Consider the following 21,597-nt stretch of genomic DNA (forward strand, 5'->3'; position numbering starts at 1 on the left):
GCACAAAAAAATGTTGGTACTCGTAGTCCCGTACCAGTATGTCAAGTTTAGTTTGGATTTGTGCAATATAGAAGCATATGTTATACAACCATGTTTAAATAATTTTCTGACTTTACGAGGTGTAATTCTGGGGAGCATTATTTATCTTATTGTTTAAGAGCTTGTCGGCAAAATGTTCAGCTCAAACAAAATTTGAACCTCTTTTTGTGTTATTATAGGTATGGTGCTGCACATTGCAACTCTACTGGTGTAAACATCAACAGTCCACACTTGTTGTTTAAAAAGATTCTCCTCAACAAATTTAATAGTCCAACTTGGTGACTAGACAATGGAGGCCCCAGTAAAGCCAAGAAAAAACAGGAACAAGTTGGTCAAGACTACATTAAACAAAAAAGTTTGTAGCAATATTTATAATTTTTGCATGATGTCTAAGTGTTGCACGATTATAATTCCTTGTGCAAGAAAATTGCCCAGTCATGTTTCAAACATGTGTTGGCATGTTCTAGTTCAGGGCTCTTCAACCGGGGACCCTAGGGTTCCGTACAACTCTCTCAGGGGTTCCATGAACTTTAAGGGTTCCACAGGGGTTCCCCGAGCTTTCTTGTACCAATTCAAAAATGATTCATAATATCATTGTGGCGAACAGCAACGCTCGCCTGTACAATCTAGTTAACCTTGTTTAGTTTACCAAATCTAGTTAACCCATTGATCAATTGTGATGTAATAAACCAAGCTTTGCTATTCTGTGGCCGAAGTGTGAGACAAATACAGAAACGACAAACCACCAATCCAAGTAACATGGCAAATCGTTTCAGTGAATCGTTTTATTGAAGTCAACTTATATTATGTGCTTGGGGTATGTTGACTAAAAACATATTGTAGGCAACAGAACATTTCGGGGGTGCCAAATATTGAAGTTGTTGAATAACAAATCCAAGATCATCTGCTATTCCTATTTCCTGAGTAACACCAGGCGTTACGGATGCCAAGATGGCAAATTCTTTGTTTGGTCGAGCACCGAGCATCTTATGTTAATGGAGCCTATTATATTACATGCTTATTAAGATTTTTCTTTGTGGGGTTCCGCAAAAGTTTATGGTTGTTTTCAGTTTATGGTTGTTTTTTCTAGTTTATGGTTGTTTTCCATGCATAGATATTTACCCTTGATTTTGCAGCTGGCTGTTGCGGAAGAGAAAACAATAGAAAATAAAAATCTTGAAAACAATGAAGACATTGGATGCCTAAATGAAGGGATTGATGGTGCTTAAGCTTTTTGTTTTCTTGTTCTTTTTATGCAGTTAAACATATGTATTAAGAATCAAGCATAAAAACACTTTTTTCCATGTGTAGTGATACTTTGTACAAATGTCATATAATTTTGATAGGATTAATCATAAGTTGGGTTTTTTAGATGCTGAATCTGCGAGTTTGATTCCTGAACATTTTCATGAACATTCTGCGGATGTAGTTAATGTCCAAACATTACCTGATGTACCTCAAACCGAACTTGAGCAGTCACAGTATTGTACATTATCTGGTAGGTGAAGTTTTTCGAATATTAGTACAGTACTGGGGATCTTAACCTTTTTGGGGTTGCACTCCCCATGACATAGGTTATTTAAACTGACGCCTCTGTACAAATATTTATGAAAAAGTGCTATTTACTTGAACATCAATAAAATCAGGTGTTAAATTCTTGTTTTGGCACAATATACATCATAGGTTGACTTTACAGTAAAGTTTGTTCAAAGCATTGGACAGTTGCAAGTGGGAAAAGCTGCTTTAACACTGATAAGTTGCGAAAAAGTAGGTTGTCTGCATTCTTGTAAAATGCACATATCTTGCCCGGAAGTGGTTGATAGATTGATTTAAAGTTGTCGCGATCTCCAATCTGACAAAACTGTAAACAATTCAATTTTTAGAGCTAACTTTAGCACAACTGCATACCCATCTCAGGGTAATGATGTATTTATTCAATTTAATTTCCAAAAATAGGTTTAGAATCAGTACCGGCATCATTACAATGCATTAGTTTGGTGCTTTTTAATTTAAAACATTACAGCCAGATTGTGTTGCAACCCCAGGCAAACCATTCATTCCCCACTAGGGGGACACACCTGATGTAGTAGTTACTAACTGCAAATCAAGTTTACGGAATTTCCATCCAGGCAGGGAGTAGTGCAGTGCACTAGTTGTTTAGTAGTACACTAGTTGTTCAGTTTGTTGGAAAAGTGATACAAATACTATTCCATAACAAATCAATTTTTTCCAGGCGAGTTTGGAAATATTGATGACAATAGCACAGAGTTTTCCGTATATAACTCATTTGAACCACAGTGTGGTACTGATGAGAATTGTATTCCATATGCACCACCAGAAGAAAATGAAACTGAAACACATTTGTCGGTACATTATTTTTTTGGTTTCTTGCTTTTGATCATTTTAGGTTTGTAAGAAATGTTCTTTAACATTTAAACCAGACTCAATCAGTTCAACATTTGACATTACTATAAAAATGTGATAATACAATTATATTCTGGTGCATATCTAGGAAGTTAAAAAGAGGGCAGGGGGCATTTTTATAACTTGGGTATTTCCCTACTTGCAGTGTTCTACAACTTTCTAAAAATCCTCTGTATTATGTGAAGCTTACAGTATGGTCTCAATTTACATAACATGACCCAAAGGTTACCCAGTTTATGCAGTTGTTTTTGTAAACAATTTTAATAATTGTTTATGAACCAATTAATTTCAGATTAACACAGTATTATTGCCAATACAAGAAGATGATTGGGACTTATCAGCAAGCGAACAACCAACAGAATTACTCTATCCGTCCCTTGAAAGGACTACAACTAAGCCAAATGATGCAATGGTTGGTACAGTTCTAAAACTTAAGTATATATTGTGAAGAAATGACAACTGTGATAATGTACTTGGCTCAGAAACCATTTACACCACATCAAAGATCTTCATTTTATCAAAACCCTCTTTTGGATCAAAATTTGATGCATACTAATCAGTTTTTAGCTGATGCAACTGTTCCTCATTCATATTTCCAAACTCTATTGCAGAATTACTATCAGGTGAGCAGACTGGTCTAATAGAATAATTATGGTATTTTGTGGTTTCAAGTAAATTTGACTGTTTAGATTTCGATTATAAATTTTTTGGAATTTAAAATATTTTGTTTTATGTTACATTTTATTACAAGGCTCGTCTGAAGCTGATAAAATCAAGAAAGGGGTTTGAGGAACAAAAAGAAAATATTAATGACTCATTCAAGTTGGTGTTTAGTGAGAAGCAGGGTACAATTTCTGCTGAGGTAAGATTTTTTACAATCTCCATCTTACTGATTAATTTTGTTTATGAACTTGATATTTGTAGGCTTATTGTCAAGACCAAAGAAGAGTGACTTCCACCCATACTTACAAAACATGTTCATTTGACCAAGAAGAGTGTTCCAAACTTACATCGGCATTAAGAGAAGGGAGGCGATTAGCAAGTGACAATGTTCTCACCTGCTCATATGTTTCCACAGTTTGTCGGCTGCGATGTGAACAGTTTCTGTTTGATGTTACTGAAAAATACAAATATCATCGAAACAATTTGAGAATAAACACTGGTATGTAATACACAAATTGGTTTTCTACAAAGAAAACTTTTCTGACTACATTTAACTATTTCTCAGAAACTGCAGGACCAACTTCACAGTTATCGATTTTACTGCAACTTATAGACGAGTCACTAGCTGAGTTAAAACAAATTTGCAATACTCTTTTTTTACACAAGCGACATTGTAAAAGTTTTGATGAAAGTATTGATAGATTTTGGAAAGATGTTGATCGATGGCTTTCATTGGTATGTTTTGGGAATTTATTTTGACAAGTAATGTATAACAGAGGAATCACTTTGATAGTGTCCTTATGACATAAAAGTGTTTGTGGTCAAAAGACTTAGTAGGAGTAAAAAAATGAAAAAAAAAAAAAAATGTCATGATATTCCATTGATATTTTAAGAACATTGCTAGTAGTTATACTTCATTTATTGTTGAGTATTTTGTTCTTACTGCTAAGGTGTCAAGCTATTTAATTTGATTTTCAAACAAAATGTTAATATTTGTGTTTTATTATATTACAGGTTATACTAAATATAATACAGTCAATGGAATGTGAAACTGAGTCTGGGCGACATTTTCGTGAAGAACTTTTTGTGCTCAATCATGTTATTCGGTGTCCACCAGGAGTACACACCTGGATTAATGGACTTGTACAAGTAGGCTTTGGACTGTTTGTGCAAACTTTAAGAATATTGTTAATTCAGATTTTAAATGAAAGTTTTACCTTGGTTTAAGTGTGAAATGTCAAGCTATAGTTACTATGTTTAGATTACCAATAATCATAGCAAAGTTATAATTGTTACATTACTCTTACAGCTGTAGCTGCAAAAAAGCAACAATCTCATTTTACAAAACATAACTTTCCATTAAAAAATTTTGCTGATTAAATCTTTGTAGTATTGGCTAGTTTGCTTTTTTGAATTTAGATTTCAGGGCCATTGCCATTGACAAGTAAGGACAAAACATCAATTGATCATTCAATGTATCTTCTTCATCTCATCCTGCATCCTCCCCAGGGAAGAGAGGAGTTTTTGTCTGAGTTTTTGGAAACGAATTCTAATAGCCATTTACCACATCAGCAAAAAAGTGAATGGGCACTGGTAATTGATGTTTTACTGGAAATATTGATATACAGACTTGGTTGCTATTTTTAACGAATGCCACAGCTTATTTTTTTAAATCAAAATAGATTAATTTAATATTTTTAAAAAGTAAATTTAATATTTACATTAAAAATCCAATGTGCAGGTTGGTGCAAAGTTTGTTAAAATGATACGCAGAAAGTAATATGTTGAGCATGTTGGGTAGTCAAAACAAGCTTTAATAAGAATTGAAATTTATTTACACAACAAGCATAAACAAATAAGAGTAATTCTTTTGAGTAACAGATTGATGAAGATGGAGATGAAATCGAATCTTCATGTGATTTCACACAAGAAATGATTAATATCATGCCCGTTGAAAATGATCTTATTACTCTTTTTCAACAAGTACCATTCAGGCACCTCCTTGCACATATACTTGGTTTGTCTTTGTCAACAGGTGAGTTTTAATGACTTTGCAAATTATTAACTTCTAAATATAAATTATGTTCCTTTCTAATGAAAAGATTGCGTCTTAGACAATTTTTATTTTCCCCTGTAGATGACACTTATGAATATTCTGAAGAAAAAATGGAGAGTGATGACATAATGGCAACATTGGTGGTTAGTGACCAACTTTGTGACATTTTGGGAGCTGGTTTGCAAACACTTGGAAGGCCAAAGTAGGTTTAGCTATAAAATACCGGTTTTGGCCTGCTTACATTCTATTTGTTTTATTTTTGCAAACATGCATAACATAAATATAAATCAAAAGTAATTGAGGGCTTTGCAAAGGGTTTGAGGTTCAGGACATTAAAAAGTGTTTATCAAGTCAACTTTAAATAAGGTGTAAAGTTTTCTTCGGAACATTGCCAGTACACACATAACTTTCAACTGTCCATTTAACAGCTTTTTTACTTAAAGATATAAACAGCTTGTTCGAAGAGTGGCCCAAGCAATGCGAAACGTTGTTTTGTTAATGTCTGAACATTTGGAACAATACAAATATAACACGGACCAAAGAAGCACCCAAATGTAAGAAAGGATGAATTTGTTTTTCATTAAAAACTATTTTTGCTCAATGCTAGTTGTCTTTTTTTAGGTATTCGTTGGAACGGTTACAACTCGAATTTGATGAGTTTTGCAAGCGTTGCATCTCCAAACTACTTTCTGTTGCCCGTCTTGGAATATACCAGTTTATTGCTGATTTGCCATTTGGTTCCATGTCCTTAAGAGCTATTGAAACCTTGTATGTCCTGATGAATGTTCCAGCAAGTGCCAGGGAAGAAGTGGAAAAACTTGTTCGTACTGACTATTCCCAACAGGAGTGGATTGACTTTGTTCAGGGTACTAATTGCGGAATGCATAATGTTTTTAACTATTTTGTTTTCTTTTTTTCATTGAAGCATTCTTCATACTTGAATAAACTTGCACATATGATAGTCATCTCCAGATGATCGTAAGTTTGACCCAGGGATCTAAAAATGTTATTTTTTTAAATGGCTGTAGTTACTTAATCACAGGACATAGGACTTTCATACTGGGTTGGTTGGTGTGTTGCAAAGTATTTTAAAACATTTCTTTATTTTTCACCCTTTTACTTCCAAAGATTTGGCTTTAGGACTGCAGAGTGTTTCAGCCAGCAATATCATCCTGTAAGTTGTTTTTAGGTGTTGCTTCTCTGATAATACAAATTTTAGCCCAGTGATTACACTCACAGCCCAAATATATGTTCAAACGGCCTCTGTTATGCACAAAGACTATAATTTGGGTAATATGTAATATGATGATTTTTTCTATGCTTGCTACCAAACACACCGTCAAAAATTGAATCATTCTAGTATTCATAAAAGTGAGATACAATACATAGAAAATGTTTTAATGAGAATATTTGTTTTTTGTTTAAAGATTCAGACACAAAACTGGCATTTGAAGACCAGCTGTCAGCAATGCCTGCCAATGAAATTGTTTATCTTCTCACTGCTTTTGCAAATTTGGCACAAACAAGACCATCTGATGAACAGCACTTAATAAATAACATTGTAATTGACATTTACAAGGTACAAGTTGAGACATTCTAAAGTTAACACCATTATTTTGATCATAACTTTTAACTCAGGAGATGGTTAAACCAGGTCAGGTTAATGATATAAATTGGCTTAAATTTGAAGCCTGTATATACATTACCACATAATCCACGTATTTGTTTGTTTAGATCTCATTTGTCTACAAATCTACTAAGGATATATGTTGCAAAACTGGACGTGAACTTCTTTCATCGATAACATTCCACCACCCGTTTACAATTTCCACCCTTCTACATTTCATCAATCAACATATTAGTATGTTTTATATAATCTGTATGTATAGATTTTAATGAGCCATGACAAATAAAACATTTTCGCAAAACTTCTGTTTTAAATGTCTAAATGTTTAAAAATTGTAATTAGATGAACTACAAACAATGGCAATATACTCGATGAATGATGTGTCCTTTTTGCATTGGAAGCCATTGACTGAGGATCTGGAAGTACTAAGAAGTTTTTTAACAAACTTTTCACCAGATTCATTAGAATCTCGATTTGCCCAATATTTTATTAAGGTGGGTAGTTTGTATTTTTTTAAGTAAAAGAATTGACATGTATCTTTTCAAAGGGCCTTAATTTTGATATGGATGCTGATGGAAGCGGATATTTTCTTTCAAATAGAACACATTGTCATATTGCATTGTTGGTAGTTGAAGCTCATGTCCATTTACTACAGGATAAACAACAGGCAAACCTAATGATGAAGAGTTTTGACCAGGTTATACTGTTTGCATTGGAACAAATTTTAAATCTTTCCTTTCCGGTGAAGTTTTTTAACATGTGTTTCTGTTCTGTATGTAATCTGTTAAATAATTATGGGTCCCCTTCCCTGAAGGGGACACATATTGTTTTTGTCTATATTTTTTTTTTCTTTTTTTCTTTTTTCTTTTTTCTTTTTTCTTTTTTTCTTTCTAACGCAGATTTGTTCCCACGTTTTGGTCAAGAAAGAATGGTTCAAACTTTTTCAAATTTACATACATTTAAGATATTGGTCTAAAGATGGTCCATGTAAATTTTGACCCCGTTTGATCCCGCGGTTCACCCACAGCCCCCCAAAACGTGAAATTTTTAGCGCGGCTATTGTTCCCACGTTTTGGTCAAGAAAGAATGGTTCACACTTTTTCAAATTTACACACATTACAGATATTGGTCTAAAGATGGTCCATGTGAATTTTGACCCCGTATGACCCAGAGGTTCACCCACAGGCCCCCGAAACATAAATGTGTCTAACGCTCGTTTGGTCAAGAAAGGCACTGTAGGCAGAAGTACCAAGAGAGTAACTCACTGGTTTACGATAGCGGGAGGGCTCAGCTTGACGTCGGACAGATGGTTTACGAGACGTCGTTTCAGTGATTAGAAATCAGCTGTTTTGCACAGCAATGCTATGTCGTTTTATTAAGTGGTCACTCACATTTTCGGTTTTGGCGAAGGTTTTACACCTATGACGTGATTTAAACCTAATAACCGTGCTTCGGTTTTGTATATGTCAAGAAAAACTTTGTTAATAAAAGTTAAGATGAAAAAATTAACTTGAGTTTTGCCAAATAAATGTTTTTTTAAATCCTCGTTGTCAGGTTGGCTGCCGCATGATCACGGGTTACTTAAGGTCAACTAGTCGGTATTACAAACACAGCTCAGAACTTTCTTCATAACGTAGCGTTTTTTTGACAATCAATTTAGGAGTCAATACTCAAGGCATGTATAAATTAGGCTTAACCGTATTGTTGAACACGAATGACGGCGTGCTATTGAAAACGGTGTCAAAAGGTCAAACGGTCGTTTGGTGTGTGCACCCTGAGAGGTTACTACTGGTCAATGGTACTCGTTTTGCGAAACAAAGTTAAATGAAAAACAATTTGTTATGTATACACTTGTAGCAAATTGCTTTTTAATTTAAAGTGTCTGTAACACAACTGTTACAGCTTTCTAAAAAAAATTGTGTTCAAAACCCGAATATCTGGGTCAAAGCAAGAGATTAGATTAAAGTCTTTGTTACGTTTTTTTTAATTTTGTAATTACATGACAATAATAGTGCAAAAAGAATACGAACATTTTTTTTATTGTTGGGTTAATGCTTTCTAAAAATTTGTCCTTAACAATGTAAAAATCACCGCAACATTTGTTTACTGTAAATCCGCACAAACGCGCGTGTGGGGACCCATCAGTTTTTGTTTACAAAAACAATCATATGTGTAGATCAAATGATGTGTATAGTTAATTGGTAAATATCGTATAGAATATATAAAATGGAAGTATATCAGAAAGCCACTCTTCTAGTTATTTATAAAGTGCAATAAAAATTTTTGCCGACTTGATTTAGATGTTTACAAAATAGTTGTTATTAAACAGGTTTCAAAAGTTGCATCTGTTGCCCGGCTTGCACCATCTGTTGAACACAAATTTACAAAATGGTGTTGGGAAATTCTGTTTCAACTAAAACTTCATCACCAGCAGTACAGAACGCAACAAGGTATGATTGTACATGTGTGTAATTTAGAATGTTGTAAAAACAACAATAACTTTTTCCAGGTGGTTCAAAATTCAAAGAACCAATTATCATGGATTTACACAATCATGTGCCATTTGTTCCGCTCCTTGATGCAGTTAAGGATTTTCATCCCATGGCAAACTACCTTGCTATTGTGATGACCAGCATAGGACACAAGTATGTGGAGAACAAAAGCATTTTGTGTGGTTGTTAGTTTGTTGACAAAATTCATCTTATAGCATGGAAAAGTTTCTGAGTGAGGGAATGGAACTGCTTCTTTCTTTGGCCAAGCTTGGTTATGTGCGAGCGGTTGCAAAATGCTTATTCTGTGTTGTCCCTATTTTCTGCAAGGCCAAAATGAACTTGGCTGAAAACGACAGGTAAAAGTTGTATTATTACAATTTCTTTGTCTCAATCTTAGCATATGTTTCAGGTTTAAAGAAGTTTTTCTTTGTTTGATCCATTCTGCTGATTATGGAATTTTTTCAGACATGGCCAACCGATTTTTACATGAGTCCCAGAAAAAAATAGCACCAAGTGAATTTGTTGTTTCTGTTATCCATTCTCATCTAACTAGTGGTGTGTACTATCTCTTGATCACAGTTTTACTGTTATATCAACAAATTGTTTCAAAAACTAGGAACAGATAATGATGAACAGTCTTTCTTGGCATTATATTGGTTGGAAATGATTCTTACACTAACTGACTGGCAAAAAAATCAACATCTCACAAAAATAGTAGATTTTCTATTTCAACATGCATCTGTCATTGATGAACGATGCAATTTGGGATTTCGGTAACTACTTGTTGAATTTCCTGATGATGCCCACTCACATGCAATGGCCAAATTTAAACCAATTTTGTTGCAGAACTTTGTTATACCAGCAGCTCGTAGAAATGATGCTTCACAGGCCCATTCAAACTCAAAACACCAACCATTCATCTGTAATGTCATCTTTGCTCAATTTGGTATCAGGAAACAACTCCAACATGATGCCTTGTCTGGTAAATTCATTTGAACATGGAAAAAACATTTACTTTGGATTTGCTGCTTTGGAAGCAGAAACAAGGTATGTTGATTTTTGATTACAATATTGCAATAAATTTAGAACACTTTTTCACTTTATAGATATGAGGATGACAGTGGGTTTTGGTCTGCTGTGATATCAATGCTTCAAATTGATGGAAAAATCAGCATTGACACATGTTTGAAAAAAGTTGCAAATAAACTAAAACTTCCATATGTACCACAATCAGCCAATCTCTGCCTTTACAGGTAATGTCTAGACCAGTGCTCTTCAACCGGGGTTCCGTGGAACCCTAGGGTTCCGTACAACCCATACATGGGTTCCATGAACTTTAAGAGTTGCACGGGGGTTCACAGCATTTTGGTGTAGCAATTCAAACATGAATGATTCATAATGTCTATGTTGTGAACAGCAATGCTCGCCTGTACGATCTAGTTAACCTTGGTTACAACATTGATCAATTGTGACATAATAAACACAGTCTTGATACACTTTGGCTAAGTTGCGAGATAAATGTAGAAACGACCAATCCAAGTAACATGGCAATGCGTTTCAGTGAATCGTTTAATTGAAGTCAACTTTTGCGCTTGGGGTGTGCTAAGTAAAAATGTATGTTTTTTCTATGATACTTGTATTACATTAAAATTATTTTATGGGGGGTTCCGCAAAGTTTGACAAAACACCTTGAGGGTTCCGTGCCACTAAAAAGGTTGAAGAGCACTGGTCTAGACGAAGAAAATTGATATATTTAATAGAAAGATAAATTGTCTTTCAGATGGACTGAGTTGGCTTTAAATACACCACACAATCACCCACTGCTGCAAATTATCTGGCTGCGGTTTTTCTTGCGATTTATTTGTTTGCCACCAGATGGCACCAACAGTGTTGGTTACAGGTAATAATATGCAATAAACGTGATTAGGATTTAGTCTGGGAAGTTTATTTCTTTTAAAACTTTATACCTTAAAATTATTAGTTCAAACCAGTTTTTATAATTCAGGTTTTTCTCTGCTGTCAGCATGCTGCCCACATTTAACAAACTCAGATCACAATTACAAAGTATTTCTGAATACCATGTTGGAATCATATCTAGCAGGACTTATGACAAGGGTATGAAACCTCATCATGAAAGGTAAATAATGGCAAGGTTCGACAAACACTGGTCCACTACCTAGTGTTGATGTACGGGTTGTGTATGATGTACAAAGTATGTCATTGACATCGATTATCCAGAACATTTTTGCAGCAAAAACAATATCATGTCTCCCACCAAGTTATAATGATTTATTTGACCACTTATTTCAAAGCATGCCTGAATAACAATTTCTGGGTTAAAACCATTTCTTGTCACAAAACTATTGAACAGTTGTGTTTTGTAAATAGTGAAGTGTCTGCAATTCATACATATAACTAATTTGTGGCTGTCGCAAACTAGTCAGATAAGGGCAATGCATATGCTAAACAAGATCAGCTAATCGCACCAAGTTGTAGCATGTCCTTGCCACAATCCATTTTCACCCTCATGTTGCAAGTTATTTGTAAGATTAACCTGACTTAACTTGACATCTGTGAGCTGGATATAATATTTAGGTAATATGACATTTTTCAGTGAATCACTAAACACACTTAGGTGGTGCTTCAGTTCTGCCCTAACTTATTATTTAGCATTGTCCCTACATGCAAATGACCCCAACTATGCCAATAAGCGTTAAAATCCTTCAGCACACTAAAAACTAAACACAAGCCCTCCACAATAAAATGAATCACATTTACAAAATACATCATAGCACCAAAACTACAGTTGACTCCTGTAACATGACGACAGAACCCAGACACATTGTTACATCATTGGTTGTTTAGATCTAAATACCATGGGTAACATAAAGGCTAATTTGATTATTTTAAAGATCAGTATTATCACAATGAAAACTTGCAATAATGTAGGTGTGTTCAACTCTATCAGTCCTGGAAACTTTGGTTAGAGGAACCAAAATTGCATGAAGTAAACCTCTACCTCCCATCTCTTCCACCACAATACAACCCCGATCTCTTGGCATCTGTTCGCACAAAGCAGCCAAATTTGTTTGAGGACTTTGTCATATTATCAGAGTTTGTACATTTTTTTCTTTTAATACTTGCTGTTTTATTAATTCTACTGTTTTTTTCAACAGCATTAAAAACTATCTATTGTTGTTTAAACCAATTATGGAAACAAATGAAAACAAGAAAACAGAGAAAAAAGTTATGACCACCAAACATTATAACACTGAGTTTGTAAGTTTTTAAATTATTTTTTTAGAATATATCATTGGTTTAAAGATAGTTGTTTTGCATGATTTCAACAAGGATACAAATGAAAGCCTACGAAAAATGACACAGTTACTTAATCAATTTGAAGCAACAAAACCACTGCCTTATGTGGTTGCTTATGGATCGTTAAGTTCCCCAGTTGCACTTGGTGATGTTTCCCAAATATGGAGATATGAAACAGTGATGCAAGTTATTGATCTGGTGAGTTAGTTCACTTATATTTACGCCTTATAATTTTAATTGACGTGAAAATCTACACAACGATAGCAACAGACAAAATTGGGTGTAAGTATTTTGTTTTGGGTACAAACCTTGGAATTATTGTATTTGTTTCAAAATATTGTTTTCTGAGCACATGCATTGTAAAACAACCATGCAAACTTTAGGATCTCAAAATAATCTCGAGTTTTGCTGAGGATGTTCTGAAGCTGCAATCTCGCCTGGGACAGATTGACACAGACTATCTGAACATTTTGCCAAACTTATACTTTATGAAGGTTTGTGTGCATGTTGAATGAGTGACTACAAATTAAACAAATTGACAAAAAATTATGACAGGATACGGAACTGTGGCAAAAAGTGGAATGTCAGTCTGGTTTTGCTGTCACTCATAAATGTTCAGGTCCTGCACAAATTCGACTCCGCTTTAAGGAAAAGTCTGTCAGAGGATCTGTCTCTCAAGATTTGAAAGCCAACAGGTTAAGATTGTCTTGCACAAAATTTAAAACAATTAGGTTTGAAATGCTAGTGGTTTTAGATAACTGTGTACAAATTAGTGTTAGGGAACATTATGTTTTTATCCTACTTTCTTTCTTCAGTCAAATGCTGGTTTGTTTCGCTTGTTTTGTTGAAAAGGGCACTTTAAAATTGATACACATGTTAGTTATTCAAAACTGTTCCACCTAAAGCAGTGGTTCCTAACCTGGGGTTCGCGGACCCCCAAGGGGTCCATGATATGGTTTCAGGGGTCCGTGGATGCGTGGAGGCAAGCATTTTTAGTGCCATTACCATACCAATAGTACAATATTTTTAAGTTTCTAAACCGTTTTTACAGCCCTGCATATGAGTGAAAACTTAAACCTTTGGTTTGGGAAAACTTGTGATTGTTACCTCGATTGTTACCTCGATTGTTACCTCGATTGTGACATCACAACACACCTGAACAATAGAACTTATTGTGCTTTGTTTCAAGTGTTGTACACCAGAGAATTTCTCTTTTATTGCATTTACTGCTACAGTAGAGAACTTTATTGTGATTTAAGGACTGTGAAGGTTGATTAAAATTCTGCCCCAAAAAGCGAAAGTATAATAGTATATAATAACAGGAAACGAAAAACATAACCAGACTACAGTACATTCTGTTGGGGGTCTGCGGACCTACAAAATTTGTAAAAGGGGTCCGTGACTACAAAAAGGGTGGGAACCACTGCCTTAAAGTATACAAAAAAATCTTCTTACAGAAACAATTATGATATTAAATGCGATGTAAAGATATGGCCCCAATTAAAATTTAGCTAACAAATGTATGTATGTTGTGAGTATGGTGTATGTGGATTACTAATAAACAGCATACAGTGTAGATAAACAAATATGTGAAAAGCCACCATTCCAGTTTTTATTGTGACTGAAAGATGAGCAAACAGCATGTAAATTTAACTGCATAAGTACTGAATTTTCCGTTTTAGGAAAGATTGTGTGGTTAAATAGTGTGAAAATTGTTAAGATGGAAAATTGCAAGAGCAAATATTTTTATCTCTATTGCAGAAATTTATACCAGGAAGCACTAAACAAGTTTCTTTGTGAGGACACAAGTAATGACTTATGTTTCGCGGCTTTGCATCTTGAAAGTCTTATCCATGCACTGGAGGCTAACTTTAATAAGCCCAATTTTACTGATGAAGTTAAAAAGTAATTATTTCTGCAATCATACAATCCTAAACAAAACTTCACATTATAATATTTTGATCAGGTCTGTACAAGAAAGTGGAATAAAGTTGTTTTATCTCCTCGCAAACATGTACTCAAAAGGAAGAAAAGCCTGTCACCCAACAAGGCATCTTCTGTCTACATGTGTAGAGCTTTTGGGCCAGGTAACGTTTCTTATTTCTGCAAATGGAGACGAAAAAACAGTATATTGTGTTGGTTTCAGCATTTTATATCACAGTCAAGTGAACATGCAGGAAATATCTTGGATGAGGTTTTAAACAATCCTGCCTCTTCAGCTTTGCTCTCCCCACATTTTGCACCAGGTGCCAGAAGCAGTGTTCCCCAACAAACACAAATTAATGAATATTTAAAAATGTATCAACGAGTAATGAAAGTTGTGTCTACAAATACTTCTGAAGATGGAGATGTTTTGTTTGTTTTGTTAACAAAGGTAAAACTTCAGGGAAGGGGACCCATAATGATTTTACTCAAATTGTTTTTGTTTTTTTTGTTGTTTTTTTCTTTTGTTTTTTCTTCCCAAAGTTTGTCCAACTCGTTTTTCTGTCAAATGTTTGATGGATGTGGCTGAAACTTATACAGATGGTAGATAAAGTTATGTAGATGTGCATCCCACTTTGTTTGTCCAAATAACCCTAGTATTTACCCCGCTAGCCCCCTAAAATGGGTGAGTTTGTAAACATTGTCAGAATTGGCTGAAATTTGGATAGCTTGTAGAGTATGCCGTTTATAGTTGTCGATTGTTGTGTTCAAGCCTGTAGCCCTAACATTTACCCCACAAGCCCCCAAAGTGTAAAACGTATATGTATGTTACTGGACACCACAAACAAAAGATTTCTGTTGCTCAATAGTGTTACAAGGGCAAGCAGTTGTATGTTACTCGTTTGTGACTTTGTGGATTGCTTGGTGAACGTTTTTGTGCCATGGCAGTTAGGGGGTTGTTGCCCTATGACGGCCCTATGTCGTCAGAAACATTAACGGTTGTTGCTCAAAACACCTCTAGTGGTCGACATTTTAAACATTGGCGGATTTGGCTAAAATTTTGCAGTACTGATGATTGAGCCATTGAGGTTTCATATTTTTTTAGTTTGTGTGTCGGGCCCCATTAGTTACCCTACTAGCCCCCTAAAATGGGTCAGTTTTTTGAACAGTGTCGGGATTGGATAAAATTTGGGTAGTATGTGGACTATGCTATTTGTAGGTTTCAATTGATGTGTTTTACCTTGTAGCCCCAACATTTACTTAACTAGCCCCCTAAAATAAATGAACTTTTCAAAAAACATGCTAATTATATGAAATTTGCAAAGTTTATTAAACATACTAAGTCCTCAAATGTTATGTTTTGCCCTGTAGCACCACAACTTAACCAACTAATCTCTAAAATGTGTAACCCTTTTCACAATGTTTGAATTGAATGAAAATTGGACAGCTTGTAGAATTTGCTATTCATTTTTTGTTTTACCCCATTATGCCACTACTTACTCCTTCGTTTCTTTGAAAAAGAACGTTAAATAGGATATACTTCAAACAATACCTGGGGTGAATCTAAATTTATATAGTTTGTACTCTACATAGTATTAATATTTAAGCCCAGTCCCGATCACTGCGTTTTACCTTACAACACTAAACTTTTACATGGTTATCTCTTGAAATGCATTATTTACAACTTTGCATGTGTGGGGACCCATGAGTTTCTGCTTGCAGAAACAACTAAGGTTATAAAAGACAGTGGATGGTATGGGACCCAATATAAAATAAGCATAGGAAATATATCAATGTTGTAAAATAGGTTATAGTTGTGTATATGCAAGGGCAATATGTGCTAAGCCACCCTTCTAGTTTAGTTTGTACTCTACATAGTATTATTATTTAAGCCCAGTGCCGATCACTGTGTTTTACCTTACAGCACTAAACGTTCACATGGTTATCTCTTGAAATGCATTATCTACAACTTTGCATGTGTGGGGACCCATGAGTTTCTGCTTGCAGAAACAACTAAGGTTATAAAAGACAGTAGATGGTATGGGACCCAATATAAAATAAGCATAGGAAATATATCAATGTTTTAAAATAGGTTATAGTGTATATGCAAGGACAATACGTGCTAAGCCACCCTTCTAGTTCTTAATATGTGATTGTTCAACTTATGTTGTTGTTTTTCATTGTTTCAGTCCAATTTTTTTTTGTAGCTTGATCAAAAATACCTCATTTCATTTTTAATGATATATTTTTGATGTGGAAATCATATTTTCATATTTTTAGTTTGACATATCATCATGGTTAAATGAGATGCATCCATCAACCTCTGAAAGACTTGAACTATTGCAACATGTGTTTGTGGGTCTCATCAGCTGCAGTGTAAAAATGCAACAACTTGACAAGGCTTGCCAGAAAGCAGACCATGAAATGTAAAGTGTTAAAAGGCAGCTGTAATAAAAACAATTTTATTATACAAAACTGCTGATATATTGAATATGCAGACATGGTGATGATGATGTTCTGTACAAAGCTGTTGCTCACAGACCTTCCCATTCTGCAATGCATGAAATTTATTTGAGCCATTTTACAGCAGTATTAAAGTATCAATTTCCGGAAGCTTTGTGTCAAGCTGTTGAGAACCTTTTGGAAGGTAATATATTGAGCAAAAGCTTATTGGCACAAAATTTTATAGACCTATTTGCAGCATGTCGATCGCATCATGTCAAACCTGAGGTCTGGGATATTGTGCTGTCAACCTCATTTGACAAGAAACTAAATCCAACTGATGATGAAAAAATTTATCATGACAAGAGCAGTTATATGTATTCATCCAACCTTAACTGGAAAACATTACATGACTTATTTAATCTGTTTAAAAAGTATTTTCAACCATCTTCGTTGGAAACTAAACCACCAAGCAGGTAAAATTGACCAAAGAAAGTTGAAAATAAAAACATATAAACACAAAATTGATTTTGTCTCAGGTCTTCTAATTTGTACTCCAAGTGGTCCCAATATGTCCCACCTTTGTCCAGAATGTTTGGTTGTATGAGCCATACACTACTTGTTTTAGCACAAGAGGGGAAAATATCACAGCAGTATTCCAACCAAAATCTACCAAGAGATAGCCAATGGTGTCCATTGGTTGAAGTGATTTCACTTTACCAAGTTTGGTTGGACCCATATGTTTGCGAATCAACTGGGTAAGAAATTTGTTTGCATGATATTGTTTGCATGATATTAAACAGTTGACAATTTTAGTGAAATAACGTGGCCATGGGATACAAACGAAAGTGGACTAGCTGATTGGATGGCCAACTCTTTGTGTACTGTAATGAGAGAGTTCTGCAAAGGGTAAAATACCTAAAATGTATTTTTTAGTGATAATGTGTTCAGGATATATCTCACAAAATTTTAATTTCAATTTTTTTATCATTCCAGTCTACTGCCTGTGTTACCTTTGGTAGTCACATATGTTTGGTAACATACCAGGTCTTTGGGCTACAAAAAACTTGTGTTGGTTTAATTTTGTGGTATTTTGAAATCCAGAATCATAAAAATGTTTACAATTAAAATATAACATTATACTTCTCACAAGCTTATCTCAGAATAGTCAACAATATAGTAGACAGTTTGCAGTCAATAAACAACTTGCAGAAAAGTGTCAGCAACTTGTTCATATTTTATGCATAATATATTGTGAAGTTGAATTTATTCTTTTTTATTTAATATCTACTTGTAATTGATTTTTACTTTTAGGCCTTCTGACATTGTTTCATCACAACTACAATGTATATGGTCTCACTATACATGGATTGTTTTAAACTGCAAGTCTGACTTACAGTCTTATGTGTTTACTACATATCATACAATGCTACATGATCTACCATGGGATGTTTTTATTCCATCCCTAGACTTGGTTGAATCAATGGTTCAGGTACATAAACAGTGCTTAAATTGTAATCTGTGATGAAGTACAAATCTCTGTCCAACAGGTATGTGATTGTTCTTCCAATGACATCAAGGATTTTCTTTGTTTGGTTGTGACAAAAATACCATGGATGAAATTGTTTGATATGTGCAATCAACAAACTCAAACAGGGAATCCAGCTGGAGAAAAATCCATTGCTAGTCATGTGCTTGAATTGCTTGTACACATCCTACTAGTGTTGGGTAATATTCTAAGCAAAAGTAAAATACTGAACTTGTATCCTTTAAACTCGCCCATTTGCCCATTTATTCACAGGTTCAAATGAAAGCATGTTTATAAAGCTGGAGTCTGTTTACAAAAATATCGAACAGTTTCCAGTTGAAATCATGGGAACTGATCAAATTGAATATTTGGCAAATTTGGTTTCTGACCACTATCAGTGGACCAGTATTATTCTTTCCGAGCCCATTAAGTCCAAAAAGATTGATATGCGTTACAAGGTTTTCAGGTGGCTTAAAATAATTTGCAGACTGCCCCTTGTCAGTGAGGAAAGAATCAAGGTTTGTCATGAAATATGGGTCCAGACATTGAAAGTGTAAACTGTTTTTTTCTGTAGGATGGACTTTCGATGTCACCTTTAAATTCAGGAGATTTATTAAAGCAGCAATCGTATATTCGCTGCGTGGGTAGATTGCTGCAGAAAAGTAAACCGGAGGAATTTGGTTTTGTACCAGAACTAAACAAAAGATTGACAAGGTGTATTGAAATTATCATGGAAAGTGTGGAAATGACAGCTTCATATGGTAATTGACAACAAACAACAGTGCAATATTCTTTGTTTGTGGTTTTAACTGCTAGATTTTTTTTCATTTGGTATGATTTTGTAGATTTGGATTTACACAACCTCACATCACTGGTGTTCACTGTTTTTGATTATCTCAATATTTTGCCACCTGTTTTTCAAACTGCAACTCTTACTGGATTTATCAGTGTTATTAAAAGACTTCCATTTTGTAAACAGTTTTTGCAAAAGAGCAACCAGACACCAACCCATGACTGTGCTCAATGCCAGGTAAATTACCTTTTGTAGTATTTTTGGGAACTACCTAAAGACGTTTTGCATTAAATCTTGTTTTTTGATGGAGTGACATAAAAGAAAAACATTGTTGACCAAATAAAAGTAAGAAGGAGAAAAATGGCCAAACGCAGTAAGCAAAAAAGAAACAAAGTTTTTTGTGTAAGACACTGCAATGTTTTTAGGACTGTGCATACTCCAGATCACGCTCACTAAGCAAGAAAACCTTACTTGCCTGTTTGGGAGCTTCATGCAATATTGCCATGTTTCCAGAGTATTCATGTCAACTGATGGAACTGTGCATTGAAGGTTACATAAGCAGCATTGCAGGTAGTGTTTCTGAGTCATATGTAGTCACATATAAACTATTGTGTTACAAATCATGTTGATTTTAGTTGTTGTTGATATTTTTTTCATAGTAGGGATAGCATTACATTAACCTAAAACTTCACATTTAAAAACAAGTAAACTCATGTCGGTCTGGTCATTTGTGTTTTTGCAGTTCAAAACCTTGACACTAACTCTTCTACTTGGCTCTGTGATTCCTGGAAGGATATACTTGAGCTTTTTAAGAATTCCACACACAAAGAGGTAACTTTCAGAAAATTTGTTTGAGAGTTTAAGTCCTACTTTTAACAATTGTTTGTTTACAGGAAATTTTAATACAATGCATTAGCCACTCAACTTTGCTTACACTTTATCCATGCACAACAAATGCAGATGTTATGCCTAACTTTTATGATAGCAATGTAAGTCAACTGACAGAAGGTGTTGTCAACTCTTTATCTACAAGCAAGTTATTGGAACATTCATCGAAGATTCTGGAATGGCTACCACAATGTGCAGCAGTGTAAGTTTTTTCCACAAATTTTGTTCTTAGAATTTGCACATTACATTTGTCACTTAATGTTTGTTATACAGTAGTCCCAATGAAGGCAAATTGTTGTTTCTCATCGATCAGTTTTTTTATGCTTGTTCATTGATGCAGCAATATGCTGTGAGGAACACTACAAAAGGTGAGAATACTTATATATATGCCTCGCAAAGTATCATTTAAAAATGGAGTTATAAGTTTTGCACGGTACTATTTTTTGTTTAATATGCTGTTATTTTGTAACAGAATTTTCAGTTGACACTGTTGCAGTCCAAGCCACCAAGCTGTTGCAAATATTAGAACATTATTCACTGGACAAGGTGAAAAGTGGATTTCTTGGTTCAATTGGAATTGGAAAGCAATCACCATTTTCACTAGGTAGAATAACTCTGTGGTTCATGACCACCTCTTGATTTACTAACCAATGATTGTATTGTAAAATAATAATAAAGTCTAGGTTGAGACGAAAATTTGTGTAGAAAATTTTAATTGTCACACAAACAGAGTCAATTTCCCAACAACTATTAGTTTTAAAACTCACAACTTGGCAAGTAAACAACTAACAGTATATTGTGCATTTATGAACTGCAGACAAGAGCAGATCTTAAAATGTTTATGTTTGTTTGAATTTGGTGCCAAATTGGCTTGTGTCATTATAATTATATTTTTTGTAATATTTAAGAATTTCGATTGTTGGCAAGATGTTTGACAACATTTTTGCACCAGTGGCATGCAAGGGTCTATCCAACATCAGAAAACTATTTGGAGGTTGCTCAAAAGGTAAAACAATGATCATGTAATTTCAAAAGTTAGTTTGTTTTTAAATATGATCACTTTTAGACCTATGAAGCTTTAAGGAACATGTCTACTACAAACAAACAATATGGCCAAATTTCATCTACTGTTGATGAGGTTTGTGATTTTCTGACGAATCAAAATCAAGGTGATTTGGAGGAATATCGAAAAGTCGTTTTTATCTTTGCCAGAAAACATTATTTCAATTATTTGTTCTTGCGTTATTTGGCTCCACAATAAGTATTTTTAGTGTTTTGTCTAATAAAACATGTGCAATTTTATGGTTTATAGTGTTTTAAATAAAATTGTCGCCAGGGATTCATTGCATTTCAATGCAAGCTTATAACAGTGAAACATCAAATAAAGTAAACAGGTGCTACTAC

The 21,597-nt window shown here is 34.5% G+C and overlaps 1 protein-coding gene across 2 annotated transcripts; it reads left to right on the forward strand.

The window, feature by feature from the left end:
• The first annotated feature begins 192 nt into the window (after positions 1 to 192).
• LOC145232224 (ectopic P granules protein 5 homolog) lies at positions 193 to 21,532 on the forward strand. 2 transcript variants are annotated; one of them, XM_080096772.1, is made up of 53 exons: positions 193 to 394; positions 1,176 to 1,260; positions 1,412 to 1,537; positions 2,273 to 2,406; positions 2,756 to 2,875; positions 2,946 to 3,086; positions 3,215 to 3,325; positions 3,388 to 3,625; positions 3,692 to 3,861; positions 4,141 to 4,275; positions 4,546 to 4,719; positions 5,008 to 5,161; positions 5,264 to 5,384; positions 5,626 to 5,736; positions 5,804 to 6,048; positions 6,610 to 6,761; positions 6,917 to 7,043; positions 7,152 to 7,303; positions 7,357 to 7,506; positions 9,139 to 9,259; positions 9,319 to 9,454; positions 9,517 to 9,657; positions 9,711 to 9,856; positions 9,918 to 10,074; positions 10,148 to 10,348; positions 10,408 to 10,554; positions 11,082 to 11,201; positions 11,307 to 11,438; positions 12,251 to 12,415; positions 12,478 to 12,580; positions 12,653 to 12,817; positions 13,003 to 13,113; positions 13,175 to 13,314; positions 14,381 to 14,524; positions 14,586 to 14,706; positions 14,766 to 14,993; positions 16,823 to 16,968; positions 17,041 to 17,189; positions 17,244 to 17,460; positions 17,524 to 17,742; positions 17,801 to 17,893; positions 18,299 to 18,476; positions 18,535 to 18,712; positions 18,786 to 19,030; positions 19,087 to 19,273; positions 19,358 to 19,542; positions 19,731 to 19,875; positions 20,048 to 20,136; positions 20,199 to 20,395; positions 20,467 to 20,561; positions 20,666 to 20,797; positions 21,102 to 21,199; positions 21,260 to 21,532. In XM_080096772.1, the coding sequence occupies exons 1-53, from the start codon at positions 329 to 331 to the stop codon at positions 21,452 to 21,454; spliced, it is 7,938 nt and encodes a 2,645-aa protein (XP_079952898.1). In that variant the 5' UTR covers positions 193 to 328; the 3' UTR covers positions 21,455 to 21,532. The 2 variants fall into 2 exon arrangements, with proteins under 2 accessions (XP_079952898.1, XP_079952899.1); XM_080096773.1 differs by lacking the exons at positions 20,048 to 20,136; positions 20,199 to 20,395; positions 20,467 to 20,561; ... (1 more) ...; positions 21,102 to 21,199; positions 21,260 to 21,532 and having other exon boundaries at positions 19,492 to 19,542; positions 19,731 to 19,796.
• The last annotated feature ends 65 nt before the right edge of the window (positions 21,533 to 21,597 follow it).

Source organism: Phallusia mammillata, chromosome 6 (genome assembly GCF_965637545.1).
Source record: "Phallusia mammillata chromosome 6, kaPhaMamm4.hap1.1, whole genome shotgun sequence".
Taxonomy (NCBI): domain Eukaryota; kingdom Metazoa; phylum Chordata; class Ascidiacea; order Phlebobranchia; family Ascidiidae; genus Phallusia; species Phallusia mammillata.

What these genes read in the sequence shown, in the direction of transcription:
- LOC145232224 (XM_080096772.1), top strand. Translation starts at nt 329, where the DNA reads ATGGAGGCCCCAGTAAAGCCAAGAAAAAACAGGAACAAGTTGGTCAAG. An exon ending in TTTCATCAATCAACATATTA is followed by an intron (nt 7,044 to 7,151) that starts GTATGTTTTATA and finishes AATTGTAATTAG; the next exon opens with ATGAACTACAAACAATGGCA. An exon ending in AACTTGGCTGAAAACGACAG is followed by an intron (nt 9,658 to 9,710) that starts GTAAAAGTTGTA and finishes CATATGTTTCAG; the next exon opens with GTTTAAAGAAGTTTTTCTTT.